The sequence below is a fragment of the Ranitomeya imitator genome, chromosome 1 (assembly GCF_032444005.1).
Source record: "Ranitomeya imitator isolate aRanImi1 chromosome 1, aRanImi1.pri, whole genome shotgun sequence".
Taxonomy (NCBI): Eukaryota; Metazoa; Chordata; class Amphibia; order Anura; family Dendrobatidae; genus Ranitomeya; species Ranitomeya imitator.
Genome location: NC_091282.1, coordinates 13,134,395 through 13,158,112, shown reverse-complemented (window position 1 = coordinate 13,158,112; position 23,718 = coordinate 13,134,395). Strand labels below are relative to the sequence as shown.

The window sequence follows — 23,718 nt, the reverse complement described above, 5'->3', positions numbered from 1 at the left end:
AACCCTAACCCTAACCCTACCCCTAGCCCTAACCCTAGCCCTAACCCTACCCCTATTCTAACATTAGTGGAAAAAAAAAATTTCTTTATTTTTTTATTGTCCCTACCTATGGGGGTGACAAAGGGGGGGGGGTCATTTATTATTTTTTTTATTTTGATCACTGAGATAGATTATATCTCAGTGATCAAAATGCACTTTGGAACGAATCTGCCGGCCGGCAGATTCGGCGGGCGCACTGCGCATTCGCCCGCCATTTTGGAAGATGGCGGCGCCCAGGGAGAAGACGGACGGGACCCCGGCTGGATCGGTAAGTATGATGGGGTGGGGGGGGATCGGAGCACGGGGGGGGGGGGAATCGGAGTGCGGGAGGGGTGGAACGGAGCACGGGGGGGTGGAACGGAGCACCGGGGGGGGGGTGGATCGGAGTGCAGGGGGGGGTGATTGGAGCACGGGGGGAGCGGACAAGAGCACGGGGGGGAGCGGAGCACTGGATGGAGGGGAGCCGGAGCAGTGTACCGGCCAGATCGGAGGGCTGGGGGGGCGATCGGTGGGGTGGGGGCACACTAGTATTTCCAGCCATGGCCGATGATATTTCAGCATCGGCCATGGCTGGATTGTAATATTTCACCCGTTATAATAGGTGAAATATTACAAATCGCTCTGATTGGCAGTTTCACTTTCAACAGCCAATCAGAGCGATCGTAGCCACGAGGGGGTGAAGCCACCCCCCCTGGGCTAAACTACCACTCCCCCTGTCCCTGCAGATCGGGTGAAATGGGAGTTAACCCTTTCACCCGATCTGCAGGGACGCGATCTTTCCATGACGCCGCATAGGCGTCATGGGTCGGAATGGCACCGACTTTCATGACGCCTACGTGGCGTCATGGGTCGGGAAGGGGTTAACTGTCCAATCTGTGGACATATGAAATTATTTAACTTCTCCACTAAAGGCCATAATGATTAAAAAAAATAAAAAGCTAGAATTGCTGTGTTTTTAGTCATTGCATGCTTACAAAGAAGATACAATAAAAAGCTATCAAAACATCGCATTTACACCAAAATAGTAATAAAAAACGATAGCTCGGCACGCAAATAATTAAACTCTTATATACCAGAATGGATGGAAACATAAAAAAGTTAAGTAAGGGTCTCAGATAACAGCGACACAAGCAGAAATGTTTATTTTATTTTTCTTCTGAGAATTTCACATTGTTTTCACCAGTAGGGTAATAATAAAAGGGACAAGTTTAGTATTGCAGTAATTGTATTGACTTGAAGAACAATTTTACCTGGTCACTTGTACCAGGCAAAAAATATTTCTATGACTATTTTGAATATTTCAATAAAAGTTTTTTTATTTACACTGGAAAACAAGTGCTGGATTTTAAATAACTTTCCCATTCATTTCTTCCCAACTTACCATAGATCTCACCAAGCATTGAGATGTGAGCTGAAAGCAGAATTTTTTTCTAGAAAGGAATGACATTCATGGGTGTTGTCTAGGAAGAAAGTCTCTCCTAAAGCCCATGCACATAAAAGCCAGCCTACAATCTGCCAGGTCACATGCTGAAAAATATGAAGATTCCTGGGACTCTGCAGTCATGAGACCCAAAATACATATGTTGATTGCAGACAATCAAAAGGTCACATACTGTCTGAAGGGCTATGGTTCTTTTAGGGCATACAAGGATCAAGCTTATTAAAGATTTTAATCTTTAATATAAATTATACAGGGCTTACGATAAATATATAAAAAAGGACAAAAAAATAACACAAATATAATAATAATAATCTTTATTTATATAGCGCCAACATATTCCGCAGCGCTATGCAAAATAGTTAAAATAAAAATGGAGAAATAACAGAAAAATCTAAACGTTTCAGTCTACAGTTATCCTCTGTTTTCCTTGAGGGAAGGAGAAGGGAATTATGGAGCACATCAGCCCTTAGACAGCCCTTTCATGTGAAAACCTTCTCTTTGTGTCACCCAGCTTTTTATAGTCCTGACCATAGGCTCATATTTCCAGGATGACCTGGATTGGCCTTTTCAAAAGACGCTGTTTATAAATGGATGACGGGTTATGTTGTGGCATTTCAAATATCCTGTGTCTCCTCACTCCCCTCTATACAGTAAACATGAAATATCCTGCCTCTGGTGGAGGGGATAAGGTGCCATCTTTGACAGCTTCAACAAAAGCACCTTTGTGTTTGCAATACTGGTATATCCAGTTTCACCCTTTTGTCAACGAAATGTAACTCTACTGCTGTTATGCTTTTAACCCTTGTTGATTATATATTTCCTTCACAATCATGAATTCACAGATACACTGCTCTATAAAGAAAAGATGCTTCCATCACTCCATACTCTTGGTAGACCAGCACTTTCCAATATGACAATGATTCAAAACACACATCTAAGACCAATGTTGCATTTCTGAAGAACAGGGTGATAGTGATTCAGTGGCAAAGTGTCTTCTGAACTGAACCCAACCAACCGCCAATGGTGAATTCTGAAGAGACAAGTTGTCATCACTCTCCATCCAGCATCCAAGTTCCAAAAGACCTTGTTCTTGAAAAAAGATAGATGTTGCTGTATGTCACCAATACATGCCTAGCAGACTTGGTGCTGTACTTAAAAATCATGGAAGCCACAGAAAATACTAAGTGTAATAGTTTTTGATGTTAGGTGTACTCATTTTAACATCTAATTTGGGTAAAACTGAAGATTTTGTAATTAAAGTATATTAATAACCTTACATCCATATTGTTATTGGATAAAAAAAATGTTCTATGAAACTTTGTGTTAGCAAAATTTTGGAAATTGTTTTAATGTTCAATAAGATATTAATTCAAATTTTACTTATCAAAGTACACTACGCATTTATGCTAAGCACTGTTTATTACATTTTACAAAACACAGTGAACATAATTACAGTTTCTTTCGTGAATGAATTCTCTCATGTATAGCAAGATTTGATTTATTTACAAAACATTTCCCACATAATGAACATGAAAAACGCATCGCTCCAGTGTGAATTCTCTCATGTGCAACAAGACTTGATTTATATATAAAAGATTTCCCACATTCTGGACACGCATATGGCTTCTCTCCTGTGTGAATTCTCTCATGTCTCACAAGACTTGATTTATCTATAAAGCATTTCTCACATTGTGAACATGAATATGGCTTCTCTCCTGTGTGAATTCTCTGATGTTTACGAAGTTGTGAGTTATCTGTAAAGCATTTTCCACATTGTAAACATGAAAATGGTTTCTCCCCGGTGTGAATTCTTTGATGTCTAACAAGATGTGATTTATTTCTAAAACATATCCCACATTCTGAACATGAATATGGATTCTCACCTGTATGAATCCTCTGATGCCTAATAAGATTCCCTTTAACTGTAAAGAACTTCCCACATTGTGAACATGAATATGGCTTTTCTCCTGTGTGAATTCTCTGATGTTTACAAAGTTGTGATTTATTAGAAAAGCACCTTCCACATTGGAAACATGAAAATGGTTTCTCCCCTGTGTGAATTCTTTGATGTATATCAAGATCGGATTTATTTTCAAAACATTTTTCACATTCTGAACATGAATATGGCTTCTCTCCTGTATGAATTCTCTGATGTTTAATAAGACTCCCTTTATCGGTGAAGGACTTTCCACATTCTGGACATGAATATGGCCTGTCTCCTGTGTGACTTCTCTGATGTAAAACAAAATTAGCTTTTTGTATAAAACATTTCCCACATAGTGAACATGAATAAGGCTTCTCTCCAGTGTGAAGTTTCTCATGTGTAGCAAGACTACATTTATTTCTAAAACATTTCCCACATTCTGAACATGAATATGGATTCTCTCCTGTGTGAATTCTCTGATGTCTAATAAGACTCCCTTTATCTTTGAAAGCCTTCCCACATTCCGAACATGAAAATGGCTTTTCTCCTGTGTGAATTCTCTCATGTATAGCAAATTTTGATATAATTGTAAAACATTTCCCACATTCTGAACAAGAGTATGATTTCTCTCCATTGTGCTTTCTTTGTGCTAAAAAATCTGAGCTTTTAGTAAGTTGCTTGTCACACTGAAATCTTGTATCCACTTTGTCACCTGGTATTGTGGTAAAAATGGGAGATTGCTCAGGAGAGGGTTCCTCATGATTAGGAGGATTATAAGAAAGTGAAGTACTGTGAAGTCCAGGAGGTCCATGAAGGGTAATGAGGTTTCCTCCATTAGAGTGCTTTCTGATATCTTCTTTTTTACAATTTAGTAATAAACAGTTATTCTCACAAGGATTTCCTATAAGGATGAAAGATAGATTGGATGTGAATTTTTTTTCTACAACACAAAAGGGATTTCTAAAATTTATTTTATGGAGCTCACAATGAATACCCTCACCAGTGAAAGTAATAAGGAAGACAACTACATGCCATAACATTAAGACAATGACGGGTAAAGTGAAGAACACTTATAAACTGGTGACATTGGCACAAGTCAGGGGTGGCAGAGATTAGACAACAAATAGACAGATCTTAAAGGGAACCTACCATCAGGATTTACCCCCTTAATGTAGCACCAGTGCCATTTCACTGTCTTAAGCTTCATATCATGTCCGTAGTTTAGAAAAGTGTCCACGCAATTAAAAATGGCGTTTTAATATTTCAGTACCATATGCAAATTAGATTGACTAATCACAAAGGTTACCCTACATCCAGGAGCAGTCGAGCTCTAGCCAATGTACTGTGATGGAAATATATATCATATAGATCTTACTTGCGTATATACTCCTATATAATTCTATATACTCATGTATACTCATATAACCACAGCTAATATATACACTATAATCAATTGCTTAAAATGGCTGACTTAAACTGATATAAGCTAGATAGATTGTTTGGGGCTTTCCAGCCATAAAGCGGAACAGCACCAGATGTACCAAATGGTGATCAGATGTCTCAACTTTGTCCTTGATGCAGAAAGATGCAGACAGCTACATTTTAGTTGCTTAATCAGCATTCATATGTGCATTAATCACAATATTCCATATATATTTAGATATCCAATAATAGGGGAGATAGACAATATGGTAATTAACCACCTCCTTTCTATATGCAATTATAAAACCATGCATGTACAATAAACCGTCAGTATTGGTGGAATGTTATTGTCACAATGGTGCACAGTGTCATTCTTGAGCGCTTAAAATACTCAGTCTTATTGGGAACGGCCGCAGCACGCACATGGATAGATTTATCCAAACCAAATTTCCATAACAGTATCATGTCCCCAGTATGCCTAAGGGCATGATAAGAAACCTTAGAAGACTGAAATACCACTCAAGGCACATTGAGATGGTACAGTGGCTTGCAAAAGTATTCACCTCACTTGGTAATTTTCATGTTTTGCTACCTCACAACCTGGAATTTCACTGTTTTTATTTAGGGTTTGCGTTAGCTAATGTACAGCATATGACTAAAACTGTGCACATTTGGTTTTCTTTTTATTGTGAAGAAAACAACAGACAAAATAATTGAAAACTTCAGTGTGCATAACTATTCACTCCCCTAACTTCAGTACTTTGTAGAGCATCATTTTGTAGCAATTACAGCTGCAAGTCGCATTGGATAAGTTTATATGAGCTTTCGACATCCTGCCACTGGGCTTTTTGCCCATTCCTTAAGACAAAGTTGCTCAAGCTCCTTCAAGATAGATGGTTTCATCTGGTGAACAAAGATCTGCAAGTATAACCATAGATTCTCAATTGAACTAAGGTCTGGGTTTTGACTCCGCCACTCCAAAACAATTACACATTTCCCCTTACACCACTCGCGTGTTTCTTTAGCAGTAGGTTTTGGGTCATTGTCTTCTTGGAAGGTGACCCTCCATGCCAGTCACAAATCACTGACAGCCAAATAGGTTTTGTTCAAGAATATCCCTGTATTTCACACCATTCATTTTCCCTTCAACTCGGACCAGTTTTGCTGTCCCTGCTGCCAACACACATCCCCACAGCATGATGCTGCTACCATGTTTCACTGTGGGTATGGTATTATTGGGGTAATGAGCAGTGTTGGTTTGGCGCCAGAGATAGATTACCTATGTGGCCAAAAAGTTCAATTTTGGTCTCATCTGACTACAGCACCTTCCTACATTTGAGGAGTCTACGACATGTCTTTTCCCAAACTTAAAACGAGTCGTACAAATTGTGTGTGCAAGTAAAGGCTTTTTTTCTGCTAATACTTCCAAAAAAGCCACCTCTACGGAGTGTACAGTTTATTGTGGTTGCATGTACAGATATATCCACAAAAAAACAAAAGATAGTCAGCTCACCTGAATATCGGCTATTCCACACCTTTTCCTGCACTGAAAAGTTGAGCACTCAGTCCACAGAAAAATCGATGAATCCAGCAGGAATGTAGTAAAATCACTAAATTTATTACTTCATTTTTTTTTAAAAAAAGGAAAGGGTTGTATCCTACGGTACACCACTTGTAAATAAATATAATTTCTTACAGCATTATGCACACATGGCAGCGTTCTTCGAACGCGTTTCGACTAACGTCTTAATCATGTACAGATACTCCAGTCTCTGATTGGGAACTTTGCAGCTCCTTCAGGGTTACCTTTGGTCTCTGCTGCCTCTCTGATTAATGCCCTCCTTGCCCAAGCTGAGAGTTTTGGTGGCAGCCCTCTCTCTGGCAGGTTTGTTGTGGTACCATGTTCTTTATATTTGATGATAATAGATATGATGGTGCTCCGGGAGATCAAAAGAGATTGGGATTTTTTATTTTAACCCCAGTCCCACAAGCTCGCTGCCTTGGGATAACCCTTGACTCTGATCATTCATTCATAGCACATATCCAATCTCTTTTCACTTCCTGCTGACTACAACTCAAAAATATTTTCCAGATCCTTACATTACTTAAATCAAGAAACTGCAGAAACCCTAGTCCATGCACTCATCATCTCCCGCCTCGCTACTAGAACCTTCTGTTTTGTGGTCTTCCTTCTATCACTTTCACACCCCTCCAATCAATCCTAAACTCTGCTGCTTGACTAATCCACCTGTTTCCCCACTATTTCCCGGCCTCTCCTGTCAACCCCTTCACTGGCTCCCCATTACCCAGAGACTCCAGTTGAAAACCCTAACTTTGGCATACAAAGCCATCCACAACCTGTCTCCCGCATACATCTGTGACCTCGTCTCCCTCTACTTTCCTGCACGCAACCTCCGATCCTTACAAGATGCTCTTATCTACTCCCTACTTATCTCCTCTTCCCATAATTGCATACAAGTTTTATCCCTCCTACTATGGAGCTCTCTACCCCAACATATCAGACTCTCACTGGAAACTATCAAAAGGAACCTGAATACCCACCTCTCCCAACAAGCATACAACCTGCAGTAACCACCGATCCACCAAACCGCTGCACGCCCAGCTCTTCCCTCACCTTCTGTATCCTCACCCATCGTTTGTAGATTGTGAGCCCTCATGGGCAGGGTCCTCTCTCCTCCTGTACCAGTCGTGATTTGTATTGTTAAAGATTACTGTACTCGCTTTAATTATATATACCCCTATTCACATGAAAAGCGCCATGGAATAAATGGAGCTATAATAATAAATAATAATAACCCAAACCTGACTTGGACTTCTCAACAATTTTGACCATGAAAGTTTGGAGATCTTCATGGTGTTTGGTTAGTGGTGCCTCTTGTTAATGGCGTTGCAGCCTCTGTGGCCTTTTAGAAAAGGTAAAGTGTATATAGTGACCGACATTTCACACTTAAATTGCACGCAGGTAGATGTCCTCACACTAAAAGGTACCGTTACACTAAACGACTTACCAACGATCACGACCAGCGATACGACCTGGCCGTGATCGTTGGTAAGTCGTTGTGTGGTCGCTGGGGAGCTGTCACACAGACAGCTCTCTCCAGCGACCAACGATCAGGGGAACGACTTCGGCATCGTTGAAACGGTCTTCAACGATGCCGAAGTCCCCCTGCAGCACCCGGGTAGCCAGGGTAAACATCGGGTTACTAAGTGCAGGGCCGCGCTTAGTAACCCGATATTTACCCTGGTTACCATTGTAAATGTAAAAAAAAAAAAAAAAACCACTACATACTTACATTCCGATGTCTGTCACGTCCCCCGGCGTCAGCTTCCCGCACTGACTGTCAGCGCCGGCCGTAAAGCAGGGCCAGAGCACAGCGGTAGTCCCACTTATGTAGTTTGGAGACTATATTATGATCAGACCCCATGAAGAGGAATGGTAGACCACCTGACATTTTGCTGTCATTGAGCCCTTGAGACTAGAACAACCTGTCCTGTGCACTCTGACGTCATGTGATAAGGCTCTTTAACCTCTTTCCGATATCTGGTGTTCATGCATGGAGAATGCCAGGTGCGGGTCTGTGATGAGAGCTTCGATTACTGCCATTTAAAGGGAACCTGTCACCTGAATTTGGCAGGACCGGTTTCCGGTCATATGGGCAAAGTTTTCAGGTGTTTGATTCTCTGTCCTCCATAGTACACGCCTGCGCAAGGCAATCTTGTCTTGCGCAGGCGTGTACTACAGAGGACAAAGAATGAACTTCAATCCAATATTGCGGACAGCATGCAGCCAGTGGGTAAGGAAAGGGTGAATCAAACACCCGAAAACTCCGCCCATATGACCGAAAACCGGTCCCGCCAAATTCAGGTGACAGGTTCCCTTTAACTGTTTTACGTCACTTTGAATTGTTTTCCTGTTTTTCAGCACATTATATGGCAAAATGCACAATTTGTTCAGCAAAAAATAAACAACATTTTAAACATTTGAGGATGGAAAAATAAGCAGGTTATGTCTTATGGAAGAAGGGGAGGACAAAAAAAAATGTAAAAGTGGAAATTTTCCCCATCAGGATGGGATTGAAACGTTGATATTGACTTCTAGAATTGCTGCGTCCTATATCTGGCGCTACAGACCCTGATCTCTGCATCTGGGAAGAGGAAATTTGCATATCTTATTTGCCATGGGTCATTGCATGGCCTATAACTCTCCGTACTGAGGACTGCTGCTCTCCTCAAAGCGAAACATTACCCCTTATAGAGAGGAGTGCACGTTGATCTGACCTTCTCCTCCAGTATGGAAAGTTCTGAGTAACAATACAGTTAGGTCCATATATATTTGGACAGAGACAACATTTTTCTAATTTTGGTTATAGACATTACCACAATGAATTTTAAACAAAACAATTCAGATGCAGTTGAAGTTCAGACTTTCAGCTTTCATTTGAGGGTATCCACATTAAAATTGGATGAAGGGTTTAGGAGTTTCAGCTCCTTAACATGTGCCACCCTGTTTTTAAAGGGACCAAAAGTAATTGGACAAGTGACTTCAAGGCTATTTCATGGACAGGTGTGGGCAATCCCTTCGCTATGTCATTCTCAATTAAGCAGATAAAAGGCCTGGAGTTTATTTGAGGTGTGGTGCTTGCATTTGGAAGGTTTTGCTGTGAAGTAAACATGGGGTCAAAGGAGCTCTCCATGCAGGTGAAACAAGCCATCCTTAAGCTGCGAAAACAGAAAAAACCCATCCGAGAAACTGCTACAATATTTGGAATGGCAAAATCTACGGTTTGGTACATTCTGAGAAAGAAAGAAAGCACTGGTGAACTCATCAATGCAAAAAGACCTGGGCGCCCACGGAATACAACAGTGGTGGATGATGGCAGAATAATCTCCATGGTGAAGAGAAACCCCTTCACAACAGCCAACCAAGTGAACAACACTCTCCAGGAGGTCGGCGTATCAATATCCAAATCTACCATAAAGAGAAGACTGCATAAAAGTAAATACAGAGGGTTCACTTCATGGTGCAAGCCACTCATAAGCATCAAGAAGAAAAAGGCTAGACTGGACTTTGCTAAAAAACATCTAAAAAAGCCAGCACAGTTCTGAAAGAACATTCTTTGGACAGATGAAACCAAGATCAACCTCTAAAAGAATCATGGAAAGAGAAAAGTATGGCGAAGGCGTGGTACAGCTCATGATCCAAAGCATACCACATCATCTGTAAAACATGGCGGAGGCAGTGTGATGGCTTGGGCATGCATGGCTGCCAGTGGCACTGGGTCACTAGTGTTTATTGATGATGTGACACAGGACAGAAGCAGCCGAGTGAATTCTGAGGTATTCAGAGCCGCCATACTGTATGCTCAGATCCAGCCAAATGCAGCCAAACTGATTGGTCGTCGTTTCATACTACAGATGGACAATGACCCAAAACATAAAGCCAAAGCAACTCAGGAGTTTATTAAAGCAAAGAAGTGGAATATTCTTGTATGGCCAAGTCAGTCACCTGATCTCAACCCAATTGAGCAGCATTTCACTTGTTAAAGACTAAACGTCAGACAGAAAGGCCCACAAACAAACAGCAACTGAAAACCACCGCAGTGAAGGCCTGGCAGAGCATCAAAAAGGAGGAAACACAGCGTCTGGTGATGTCCATGAGTTCAAGACTTCAGGCAGTCATTGCCAACAAAGGGTTTTCAACCAAGTACTAAAAATGAACATTTTATTTAAAATTATTGAATCTGTCCAATTACTTTTGGCCCCTTTAAAAACAGGGTGGCACATGTTAAGGAGCCGAAACTCATAAACCCTTCATCCAATTTTATTGTGGATACCCTTAAATGAAAGCTGAAAGTTTGAACTTCAACTGCATCTGAATTGTTTTGTTTAAAATTCAATGTGGTAATGTCTATAACCAAAATTAGAAAAATGTTGTCTCTGTCCAAATATATATGGACCTAACTGTACATGACAGACTTAGGGACCAAAAGAACTCACAGGAGAGAACGGACAGAAGGACGGGACATCTGCGGAGAAAATGTGACTGATGCTCTAAGGAAGGAGAAAGTTTCTGAAAGAAGCCACTGAGGATGAAGACTCAAGACTGATGAAGACTAGTGATGAGCGAATATACTCGTTCTCGAGATTTCTCGAGCACGCTCGGGGGTCCTCCGAGTATTTTTTAGTGCTCGGAGATTTAGTTTTTCTTGCTGCAGCTGAATGATTTACATCTGTTAGCCAGCATAAGTACATGTGGGGGTTGCCTGGTTGCTAGGGAATCCCCACATGTACTTATGCTGGCAAAGGGTATGTGCACACGCTGCGGATTTTGCTGCGGATCCGCAGCGTTTCCGCAGCTGTGGATCGGCAGCATTTTCTTATGAGTTTACAGTACGTTAACCTATGGGAAACTAAATCCGCAGTGCACATGCTGCGGAAAAAAACACGCGGAAACGCAGCGGTTTACATTCCGCAGCATGTCAATTTTTTGTGCGGATTCCGCTGCGGTTTTACACCTGCTCCAATAGAAAACTGCAGGTGTAAAGCCGCAGCGGAATCCGCAGTAGAAACCGCGATAAATCCGCAGGAAAAAAACGCATCGGTTTTGCACTGCGGTTTTTCAAAATTCGCTGCGGTAAAATCCGCAGTCCTCCAGAATACGTGTGCACATACAGATGTAAATCATTCAGCTAAAACTAAATCTCCGAGCACTAAAAAAATACTCGGAGGACCCCCGAGCATGCTCAGGAAATCTCGAGTAATGAGTATATTCGCTCATCACTAATGAAGACGTAACGACAGCGGAGAAACCGCGACTCGCAGATCAGAAGAAAATAATCAGGGAAATGAAAGCTGTTGTCAGACGGAGAAAATGTAGAGAAAACCAGAGCAAGTCTGGAGAAAAATCTTCTATGTTACTTAGACAAAGATAGGTATACTTGGCTTTCAGGTGAAATTTATGAAAACCTTAAAAAGTTCCTGCTACAGTGATATTTTATCATGAAAGTCTGAAATTTAAGTAGAAGCAGCAATAGTGATTTCATCTCAAACAATTTATTGAAACAAAAGCCAACAATAGTGGACACAATGACAACGTCTCCTGGTGTCCACAAGTGGAGTTATTGTCTGCTGAGGCATGGCATCCCACTCTTCTTGAAGGGCGGCACTCAGGTCATTGAGGCTCTGGGGTACAGAGTTACGAGCCTCTATCCGACGACTCAGTAGATCCCATAGGTTTTCTATGGGATTCAGGTGTGGCTAACCTGCAGGCTATTCCATATGAGGTACCCCAGGCTCCAGCAGCTGTTCTCTAATGATGAGTCATTTAATAGTGACTCCACCAAAATGGCACCGACAACACAGTCCTGGTCTTGACACTGTACCATTCACAAAGTGTAGGGCAGCTCTGTACTGACGAGATCCACCTGTCACACAGTAATACCACCACAGGCTCGCCTGGTGACAACAGTGGCTGAGGCATAGTGCTCTCTTTGACGTCTCCAACATTGATGTCAGCCATCATTCCTGCTCAGTGTGAATTGACTTTCATCATTGAACAGCATCAAGGTCCACTGGTCCCTCCTCTAGCGTAGATCCTCCCTGTTGGTGGGGTCAGGTAGCCTTGCAGGTCGTCTAGCATGCAGAGCACACCGATATAACCGATTTTGAATGCTCTGACGTGACACTTGAATGCCTCTCACCTCCCTTAAATGTGCCTGCAGTTGTGTGGCGTTCATCATCCGGGTCCAAAGAACATTGCTCACAATGAAGTGGTCATAAGTGTGGGATGTGGCAGAGGACGCCCACTTCTCTGCTTTTCTGTGACTCTTCCAGTGCCTCTGTATATCTGTTCCAACCCGCTGATGACTCTGTGACTCTCTAGGCTCAGTGGCCACTTATATCTGAAAATATCCTGCTTGAAGCCTCGCAAGGGCGAGGTCCTGGTGATCAATTGTTAGGTGTCGTCATGATCTCGAGATGCGGAGGACGGTTTAATATAATTTCTAACTGAACCGTGAAATTTATTGGTTGATTCATGGATTCAACACTTGTGTGAATTTTGCCATTAAGCTCTTGTTAGAGAACAGCAAGTTGTGCGATAAGTCCTGAAACACTAAACAGCTGGACGTGTGTAATCAGGTTAGACACGTCACATTAAATTCACCTGGAGAAATTAGAGTGTAATGTAGGGTCAGCCTAAAATTTCACCCGACAGCCAAATATCCCAAACTTTTTGTGAGCAGTGGAGTTATCTTTTCTGAAAGTCGATAAATAAAAATTCTGCAATCAAAAAATTCTTCTAACAAATAATGATCCTATTATAGTACGACACATGAGAGATGTCATCACATCCACCGGAGCCAACAAGGAGCCTCTCACCTCGTGGTGTAAGAGGCCGGGGCTCCTCCATCATCACATCCTGGTACCGATCCTGGTGTCCTTCTAGATACTCCCACTCCTCCATGGAGAGATAGACAGCGACGTCCTGACACCTTATAGGAACCTGACAACAGCCACACCGTCATTACCCAGAATCCTCCAGTGCTGTCCTGTATAATGTCCCAGCAGTCACCTCTCCACTCATCACCCAGAATCCTCCAGTGCTGTATAATGTCCCAGCAGTCACCTCTCCACTCATCACCCAGAATCCTCCAGTGCTGTATAATGTCCCAGCAGTCACCTCTCCGCTCATCACCCAGAATCCTACAGTGCTATATAATGTCCCAGCAGTCACCTCTCCGCTCATGACCCAGAATCCTCCAGTGCCGTATAATGTCCCAGCAGTCACCTCTCCGCTCATCCCCCAGAATCCTCCAGTCCTGTATAATGTCCCAGCAGTCACATCTCTGCTCATCACCCAGAATCCTCCAGTGCTGTATAATGTCCCAGCAGTCACCTCTCCGCTCATCACCCAGAATCCACCAGTCCTGTATAATGTCCCAGCAATCACCTCTCCGCTCATCACCCAGAATCCTCCAGTGCCATCCTGTATAATGTCCCAGCAGTCACCTCTCCGCTCATCACCCAGAATCCTCCAGTCCTGTACAATGTACCAGCAGTCACCTCTCCGCTCATCACCCAGAATCCTCCAGTGCTGTATAATGTCCCAGCAGTCACCTCTCCGCTCATCACCCAGAATCCTCCAGTCCTGTATAATGTCCCAGCAGTCACCTCTCCGCTCATCACCCAGAATCCTCCAGTCCTGTATAATGTCCCAGCAGTCACCTCTCCGCTCATCACCCAGAATCCTCCAGTCCTGTATAATGTCCCAGCAGTCACCTCTCCGCTCATCACCCAGAATCCTCCAGTGCTGTATAATGTCCCAGCAGTCACTTCTCCGCTCATCACCCAGAATCCTCCAGTGCTGTATAATGTCCCAGCAGTCACCTCTCCGCTCCTCACCCAGAATCCTCCAGTGCTGTATAATGTCCCAGCAGTCACCTCTCCGCTCATCACCCAGAATCCTCCAGTGCTGTATAATGTCCCAGCAGTCTCCTCTCCGCTCATCACCCAGAATCCTCCAGTGCTGTATAATCTCCCAGCAGTCACCTCTCCGCTCATCACCCAGAATCCTCCAGTCCTGTATAATGTCCCAGCAGTCACCTCTCCGCTCATCACCCAGAATCCTCCAGTCCTGTATAATCTCCCAGCAGTCACCTCTCCGCTCATCACCCAGAATCCTCCAGTCCTGTATAATGTCCCAGCAGTCACCTCTCCGCTCATCCCCCAGAATCCTCCAGTCCTGTATAATCTCCCAGCAGTCACCTCTCCGCTCAGCAGCTCAATCATCTTGTTGCTGAGCTCCAGGATCTTCTTGTTCCTCTCATGTAGCAGGGAGTGCGGGGGAGGCTCTGTGATGGGGCCCGGGCTCCGCCCTCTTGACTCCTGGAGATGGATGATGGGAGTCACACCGCCCCCCGGTGTCTTCCTCACTATTGTGTAATCCTGTGTATGGAGAGAGACACTTAGGGAGAAGAATTCCTTCCCGACTCCAGATCTGACAATCAGTAGAAATCCCGGGATCAATAACCGTCTCCAGTAATCTGGGGCCATAACCGGGAATATTATTCCCCTCCGGACAGACATCCCGGCCCCTCTACAGCTCTTATAGGGAATCCCCATGACAACTCCTCCGGGCAGAGAGCTCCACACAATCACTGCTCTTACAGTAAAGAATCCTTCTCTCTATTCTGGATGTCGGACTTGTCACAGAACACAATAAAGCTGATAGAAATGTAGAGGAGTTACCTCTCCGCTCAGCAGGGAGATGATCTCCAGGGCGAAGTGGAATAATCTTCTGGTGGTCTCATCCCTGTCCTCGTCCATCCTCGGGGTCATTCAGGAGGAGGAGGGATGAGCACTGGATCAGCTGGAGGGATCTCGTCCTGCCGGCGTCTTCATGATGAAGGAGAAGATGGAAATCACCGGGGACGAGAGAACGACAATCACTAAATTCTGCCAAATATCAACATTTATCAGGAAGAATCTGGAGGAAAAGCCACAAAACTCCACCGCGGCCTCCTCGGCCAATCTGACCGCTCATTATCAGCCTCGTAGGAGGAGGACGGTCACCGTGGTAACTACACCGCCAGCAGAGGACGGTCACCGTGGTAACTACACCTCCAGCAGAGGACGGTCACCGTGGTAACTACACCGCCAGCAGAGGACGGTCACCGTGGTAACTACACCTCCTGCAGAGGACGGTCACCGTGGTAACTACACCGCCAGCAGAGGACGGTCACCGTGGTAACTACACCTCCAGCAGAGGACGGTCACCGTGGTAACTACACCACCAGCAGAGGACGGTTACCGTGGTAACTACACCTCCAGCAGGGCCGTGAGATGAGGAGCAGACGCTGCACATCCCCCATACAATGCTGCCCGTCCCCAACACTGAGGAGCCGCAGTCACAGGGAGCAGGAGCCTCCACAGGAACAGCTCTGATCTCACCCCACACTCTCCTCTCACAGATTTACCACAAACCCTCCTGTAATCTCACCGGAATGGCGGGAAATCTGCTGCTGGCTGACACCAGAGAACACGAGCTGCACACAACCAGGACGGAGCTGCTGCACGGAGAGCGGAAGGACCTGTGGTGACGTCACCGTCATGTGATCAGGGGGCGGGGCTCAGGAGAGAAGTAGTGAAGAACCTTGATTCCAGCAGCTCCGGTGGAGACGGCTCAGCGGTGACAGGAGGAGAATGGAGGAGATTCCGGCAGCTCCGGTGTAGACGGCTCAGCGGTGACAGGAGGAGAATGGAGGAGATTCCGGCAGCTCCGGTGTAGATGGCTCAGCGGTGACAGGAGGAGAATGGAGGAGATTCCGGCAGCTCCGGTGTAGACGGCTCAGCGGTGACAGGAGGAGAATGGAGGAGATTCCGGCAGCTCCGGTGTAGACGGCTCAGCGGTGACGGGAGGAGAATGGAGGAGATTCCGGCAGCTCCGGTGTAGATGGCTCAGCGGTGACAGGAGGAGAATGGAGGAGATTCCGGCAGCTCCTCCGGTGTAGACGGCTCAGCGGTGACAGGAGGAGAATGGAGGAGATTCCGGCAGCTCCGGTGTAGATGGCTCAGCGGTGACAGGAGGAGAATGGAGGAGATTCCGGCAGCTCCGGTGTAGACAGCTCAGCGGTGACAGGAGGAGAATGGAGGAGATTCCGGCAGCTCCGGTGTAGACGGCTCAGTGGTGACAGGAGGAGAATGGAGGAGATTCCGGCAGCTCCGGTGTAGACGGCTCAGCGGTGACAGGTGGAGAATGGAGGAGATTCCGGCAGCTCCGGTGTAGACGGCTCAGCGGTGACAGGAGGAGAATGGAGGAGATTCCGGCAGCTCCGGTGTAGACAGCTCAGCGGTGACAGGAGGAGAATGGAGGAGATTCCGGCAGCTCCGGTGTAGATGGCTCAGCGGTGACGGGAGGAGAATGGAGGAGATTCCGGCAGCTCCGGTGTAGATGGCTCAGCGGTGACGGGAGGAGAATGGAGGAGATTCCGGCAGCTCCGGTGTAGACGGCTCAGCAGTGACAGGAGGAGAATGGAGGAGATTCCGGCAGCTCCGGTGTAGATGGCTCAGCGGTGACGGGAGGAGAATGGAGGAGATTCCGGCAGCTCCGGTGTAGACGGCTCAGCGATGACAGGAGGAGAATGGAGGAGATTCCGGCAGCTCCGGTGTAGATGGCTCAGCGGTGACGGGAGGAGAATGGAGGAGATTCCGGCAGCTCCGGTGTAGACGGCTCAGCGGTGACAGGAGGAGAATGGAGGAGATTCCGGCAGCTCCGGTGTAGACGGCTCAGCGGTGACAGGAGGAGAATGGAGGAGATTCCAGCAGCTCCGGTGTAGACGGCTCAGTGGTGACAGGAGGAGAATGGAGGAGATTCCGGCAGCTCCGGTGTAGACGGCTCAGCGGTGACAGGAGGAGAATGGAGGAGATTCCAGCAGCTCCGGTGTAGACGGCTCAGTGGTGACAGGTGGAGAATGGAGGAGATTCCGGCAGCTCCGGTGTAGACGGCTCAGCAGTGACAGGAGGAGAATGGAGGAGATTCCGGCAGCTCCGGTGTAGATGGCTCAGCGGTGACGGGAGGAGAATGGAGGAGATTCCGGCAGCTCCGGTGTAGACGGCTCAGCGATGACAGGAGGAGAATGGAGGAGATTCCGGCAGCTCCGGTGTAGATGGCTCAGCGGTGACGGGAGGAGAATGGAGGAGATTCCGGCAGCTCCGGTGTAGACGGCTCAGCGATGACAGGAGGAGAATGGAGGAGATTCCGGCAGCTCCGGTGTAGACGGCTTGGAGGAGAATGGAGGAGATTCCGGCAGCTCCGGTGTAGACGGCTCAGCTGTGACAGGAGGAGAATGGAGGAGATTCCGGCAGCTCCGGTGTAGACGGCTTGGAGGAGAATGGAGGAGATTCCGGCAGCTTCGGTGTAGACGGCTCAGCGGTGACAGGAGGAGAATGGAGGAGATTCCGGCAGCTCCGGTGTAGATGGCTCAGCGGTGACGGGAGGAGAATGGAGGAGATTCCGGCAGCTCCGGTGTAGACGGCTTGGAGGAGAATGGAGGAGATTCCGGCAGCTCCGGTGTAGACCGCTCAGCTGTGACAGGAGGAGAATGGAGGAGATTCCGGCAGCTCCGGTATAGACGGCTGAGAGGTGACAGGAGGAGAATGGAGGAGATTCCGGCAGCTCCGGTGTAGACGGCTCAGCGGTGACAGGAGGAGAATGGAGGAGATTCTGGCAGCTCCGGTGTAGACGGCTCAGCGGTGACAGGAGGAGAATGGAGGAGATTCCGGCAGCTCCGGTGTAGACGGCTCAGCGATGACAGGAGGAGAATGGAGGAGATTCCGGCAGCTCCGGTGTAGACGGCTCAGCGATGACAGGAGGAGAATGGAGGAGATTCCGGCAGCTCCGGTGTAGACGGCTCAGCGATGACAGGAGGAGAATGGAGGAGATTCCGGCAGCTCCGGTGTAGACGGCTCAGCGGTGACAGGTGGAGAATGGAGGAGATTCCGGCAGCTTCGGTGTAGACGGCTCAGCGGTGACAGGAGGAGAATGGAGGAGATTCCGGCAGCTCCGGTGTAGACGGCTCAGCAGTGACAGGAGGAGAATGGAGGAGATTCCGGCAGCTCTGGTGTAGACAGCTCAGCGGTGACAGGTGGAGAATGGAGGAGATTCCGGCAGCTCCGGTGTAGACGGCTCAGCGGTGACAGGAGGAGAATGGAGGAGATTCCGGCAGCTCCGGTGTAGACGGCTCAGCGGTGACAGGAGGAGAATGGAGGAGATTCCGGCAGCTCCGGTGTAGACGGCTCAGCGGTGACAGGAGGAGAATGGAGGAGATTCCGGCAGCTCCGGTGTAGATGGCTCAGCGGTGACAGGAAGAGAATGGAGGAGATTCCGGCAGCTCCGGTGTAGACGGCTCAGCGGTGACAGGAGGAGAATGGAGGAGATTCCGGCAGCTCCGGTGTAGATGGCTCAGCGGTGACAGGAAGAGAATGGAGGAGATTCCGGCAGCTCCGGTGTAGACGGCTCAGCGGTGACAGGAGGAGAATGGAGGAGATTCCGGCTTCTCTGGTGTAGACGGCTCAGCGGTGACAGGAGGAGAATGGAGGAGATTCCGGCAGCTCCGGTGTAGACGGCTCAGCGGTGACAGGAGGAGAATGGAGGAGATTCCGGCAGCTCCGGTGTAGACGGCTCAGCGGTGACAGGAGGAGAATGGAGGAGATTCCGGCAGCTCCGGTGTAGACGGCTCAGCGGTGACAGGAGAATGGAGGAGATTCCGGCCGCTTCGGTGTAGACGGCTCAGAGGTGACAGGAGGAGAATGGAGGAGATTCTGGCAGCTCCTGTGTAGACGGCTCAGCGGTGACAGGAGGAGAATGGAGGAGATTCCGGCAGCTCCGGTGTAGATGGCTCAGAGGTGACAGGAGGAGAATGGAGGAGATTCCGGCAGCTCCGGTGTTGACGGCTAAGCGATGACAGGAGGAGAATGGAGGAGATTCCGGCAGCTCCGGTGTAGACGGCTCAGAGGTGACAGGAGGAGAATGGAGGAGATTCCGGCAGCTCCGGTGTAGACGGCTCAGCGGTGACAGGAGGAGAATGGAGGAGATTCCGGCAGCTCCGTGTAGACGGCTCAGCGGTGACAGGAGGAGAATGGAGGAGATTCCGGCAGCTCTGGTGTAAACAGCTCAGCGGTGACAGGAGGAGAATGGAGGAGATTCCGGCAGCTCCGGTGTAGGCGGCTCAGCGGTGACAGGAGGAGAGTGGAGGAGATTCCGGCAGCTCCGTGTAGACGGCTCAGCGGTGACAGGAGGAGAATGGAGGAGATTCCGGCAGCTCTGGTGTAAACAGCTCAGCGGTGACAGGAGGAGAATGGAGGAGATTCCGGCAGCTCCGGTGTAGGCGGCTCAGCGGTGACAGGAGGAGAGTGGAGGAGATTCCGGCAGCTCCGTGTAGACGGCTCAGCGGTGACAGGAGAAGAATGGAGGAGATTCCGGCTTCTCCGGTGTAGACGGCTCAGCGGTGACAGGAGAAGAATGGAGGAGATTCCGGCAGCTCCGTTGTAGACGTCTCAGCGGTGACAGGAGGAGAATGGAAATTCCGGCAGCTCTGGTGTAGACGGCTCAGCGGTGACAGGAGGAGAATGGAGGAGACTCCGGCAGCTCCGTGTAGACGGCTCAGCGGTGACAGGAGAAGAATGGAGGAGATTCCGGCAGCTCCGTGTAGACGGCTCAGCGGTGACAGGAGGAGAATGGAGGAGATTCCGGCAGCTCCGGTGTAGATGGCTCAGCGGTGACAGGAGGAGAATGGAGGAGATTCTGGCAGCTCCGGTGTAGACGGCTCAACGGTGACAGGAGGAGATTCCGGCAGCTCCAGTGTAGACGGCTCAGCGGTGACAGGTGAATGGAGGAGATTCCGCAGCTCTGGTGTAGGCGGCTCAGCGGTGACAGGAGAATGGAGGAGATTCCGGCAGCTCCAGTGTAGATGGATCAGCGGTGACAGGAGGTGAATGGAGGAGATTCCGGCAGCTCCGATGTATACGGCTCAGTGGTGACAGGAGAAGATTCCGGAAGCTCCAGTGTAGACGGCTCAGTGGTGACAGGAGGAGATTCCGGAAGCTCCAGTGTAGACGGCTCAGTGGTGACAGGTGAAGAATGGAGGAGATTCCGGCAGCTCCGGTGTAGACGGCTCAGCGTTTGACAGGAGATTCCGGCAGCTCTGGTGTAGACGGCTCAGCGGTGACAGGAGGAGAATGGAGGAGATTCCGGCAGCTCCGGTGTAGATGGCTCAGACGTGACAGGAGGAGAATGGAGGAGATTCCGGCAGCTCCGGTGTAGATGGCTCAGCGGTGACAGGAGAATAGAGGAGATTCTGGCAGCTCCGGTGTAGACGGCTCAGTGGTGATGCAGGTAAGATGGCGCGGACGTGTGCGTTCCAGGTGATGGACCGCAGGATAACATGCCCCACTCTTGATAGACATGGTGCGGCTGTGACGCAGCTCCCGTAAGTCCGGACAGCCTCCTGCATTTCTAAAATAGGGCCGGATGTGGAGTGGGTGACGTCACTCGCTGGAGTCATGTGAGGCATGGCGCACCTTTATTTAAAAGGAATCTGTCACCCCCAAAATCGAGGGTGAGGTAAGCCCACCGGCATCAGGGGCTTATCTACAGCATTCTGTAATGCTGTAGATAAGCCCCTGATGTATCCTAAAAGATGAGAAAAAGAGGTTAGATTATACTCACCCAGGGGCGTTCCCGCTGCTGGTTCGGGTCCGGCGCCTCCTATCTTCATCAGATGACGTCCTCTTCTGGTCTTCCGGCTGCGGCTCCGGCGCACTTTGTCTGTCCTGTTGAGGGCACCTGCGCACTGCAGTACTTTGCTTTGCCCTCAACAGGACAGATCAGTACGGCTGCGCCGGAGCCTGAAGACAAGAAGAGGATGTCATCTGATGAAGATAGGAGGCGCCAGACCGCAGCGGGACCGCCCCTGGGTGAGTATAATCTAACCTATTTTTCTCATCTTTTAGGATACATCGGGGGCTTATCTACAGCATTACAGAATGCTAGAGAAAATTACAAAAGAACAACCCAAATAAAATAAAGGCTATATATAAATCAGTATCACAATCATAAATATAGTGATATTAGCTCACCCGGGTGTCTTTTGAGTTAAAAGAAAGTGTAGACCACTTAAACCAAGAACCAAAACCAATCACCAAACCAAAGGATGCACCAGGAAGACCAGACTGGATCAAGATATATTCTTTTATTATTTAATTATCAAGCAGCGATACAATATATAAAAAACTACCGTTAAAAAATATATGATAAAAATACAAAACAATCATACAAAAAAGTGTGCAGCACGGGACGGCATATAAAAATGAATATACGGATACCCAACCGCACAATAATAATAATAATAATAATTATTATTATTTATATATCAGTGCACGGTATTACCCACAATCGGGGTATATTAGTTCCCTGAAAAATTGAGTGACACAATGTGGAAAAAATGATACTCCAAAATTGATGCGCAATATATGCAAAAAAGTGCTGAAGTGCAAATAAATTCAAAGAACACAATTGTTTTAACCATCAGGGTTATTTCCAGACCCTGCACAGTGCTGATAGAGACAAAGTGCTAAGTGCTGAACTATAAAATTTCAGGGAAAAATAGTGTATATTAGTGGATATTACCTTAGGGCACCGCGCCGTCCTGAGTACACGCACACACCCGACGCGCGTTTCGGAACTAAATTCCTTCCTGACGAATTCTTTGAATTTATTTGCACTTCAGCACTTTTTTGCATATATTGCACATCAATTTTGGAGTTATTATTTTTTTTTCCACATTGTGTCACTCAATTTTTCAGGGAACTAATATACCCCGATTGTGGGTAATACTTACCTTGCACGGATATATACCGTATATACTCGAGTATAAGCTGAGATTTTGGGCTGAAAGTGCCCCTCTCGGCTTATACTCGAGTCACGGTAGCGGTGGGGTCGGCGGGTGAGGGCGCTGAGGTATACTTACCTAGTCCCAGCGATCCTGGCGCTCCCCCTGCCGTCCCACGGTCTTCTGTGCTGCAGCTTCTTCCCCTCTTCAGCGGTCACGTGGGACCGCTCATTAGAAAAATGAATAGGCGGCTCCACCTCCCATAGGGGTGGAGCCGCCTATTCATTTCTCTAATCAGCGGTGCCAGTGACCGCTGACAGGAAGAGCTGCAGCACAGAAGACCGTGTGACAGGCGGGGAGCGCCAGGATCGCTGGGACTAGGTAAATATGTCATACTTACCTGTCCCCGTTCCAGCCGCCGAGCGCCGCTCCATCTTCCCGGCATCTATCTCCGCTCTGTGCAGGTCAGAGGGCGCGATGACGCATATAGTGTGCGCGGCGCCCTCTGCCTGATCAGTCAGAGCAGAGAGACGCCGGGACCGGACGCCGGAACGAGACGCTGGGAGCTGCAATCAAGAGAGGCGAGTATGGCTTTTTTTTTTTTTATTGCAGCAGTGGCACAGATTTATGTGGAGCATCTATAGGGAAATACGAACGGTGCACAGCACTATATGGGTCAGTATGAACGGTGCAGAGCACTGTATTGGGCAGTATGAACGGTGCAGAGCACTATATGGGGCAGTATGAACGATGCAGAGCACTATATGGGGCAGTATGAACGGTGCAGAGCACTGTATTGGGCAGTATGAACGGTGCAGAGCACTATATGGGGCAGTATGAACGGTGCAGAGCACTATATGGGGCAGTATGAACGGTGCAGAGCACTATATGGGGCAGTATGAACGGTGCAGAGCACTATATGGGGCAGTATGAACGGTGCAGAGCACTATATGGGGCAGTATGAATGGTGCAGAGCACTATATGGGGCAGTATGAACGGTGCAGAGCACTATATGGGGCAGTATGAACGGTGCAGAGCACTATATGGGGCACAGCTATGGGACAAAAATGAACGGTGCAGAGCACTATATGGCACTGATATGGGGCAATATGAACGGTGCAGAGCATATATGGGGCAATATGAACGGTGCAGAGCATATAGGGCACAGATATGGGGCAATATGAACGGTGCAGAGCATATAGGGCACAGATATGGGGCAATATGAACGGTGCAGAGCACTATATGGGGCACATATATGGGGCAATATGAACGGTGCAGAGCACTATATGGGGCACAGATATGGGGCAATATGAACGGTGCAGAGCATATAGGGCACAGATATGGGGCAATATGAACCGTGCAGAGCACTATATGGGGCAATATGAACGGTGCAGAGCACAATATGGCACAGCTATGGGGAAATAATGAACAGTGCAGAGCACTATATGGCACAGATATGGGGAAATAATGATCTATTTTTATTT

At 47.6% G+C, this 23,718-nt stretch overlaps 1 protein-coding gene across 1 annotated transcript in view; it reads right to left on the bottom strand.

Moving 5' to 3' along the window:
* Positions 1-2,880: 2,880 nt before the first annotated feature.
* The window catches only part of LOC138658302 (zinc finger protein 91-like), a 117,449-nt gene continuing 96,611 nt past the window's right edge, over positions 2,881-23,718 (bottom strand). The window contains exons 15-17 of the mRNA XM_069745778.1: positions 14,613-14,930; positions 13,227-13,350; positions 2,881-4,305 (exon numbers count right to left, since the gene is read on the bottom strand). Coding sequence (XP_069601879.1) covers positions 2,930-4,305; positions 13,227-13,350; positions 14,613-14,930 — 1,818 coding nt within the window. The 3' untranslated portion in view covers positions 2,881-2,929. The remainder of the gene's footprint in view (positions 4,306-13,226; positions 13,351-14,612; positions 14,931-23,718) is intronic.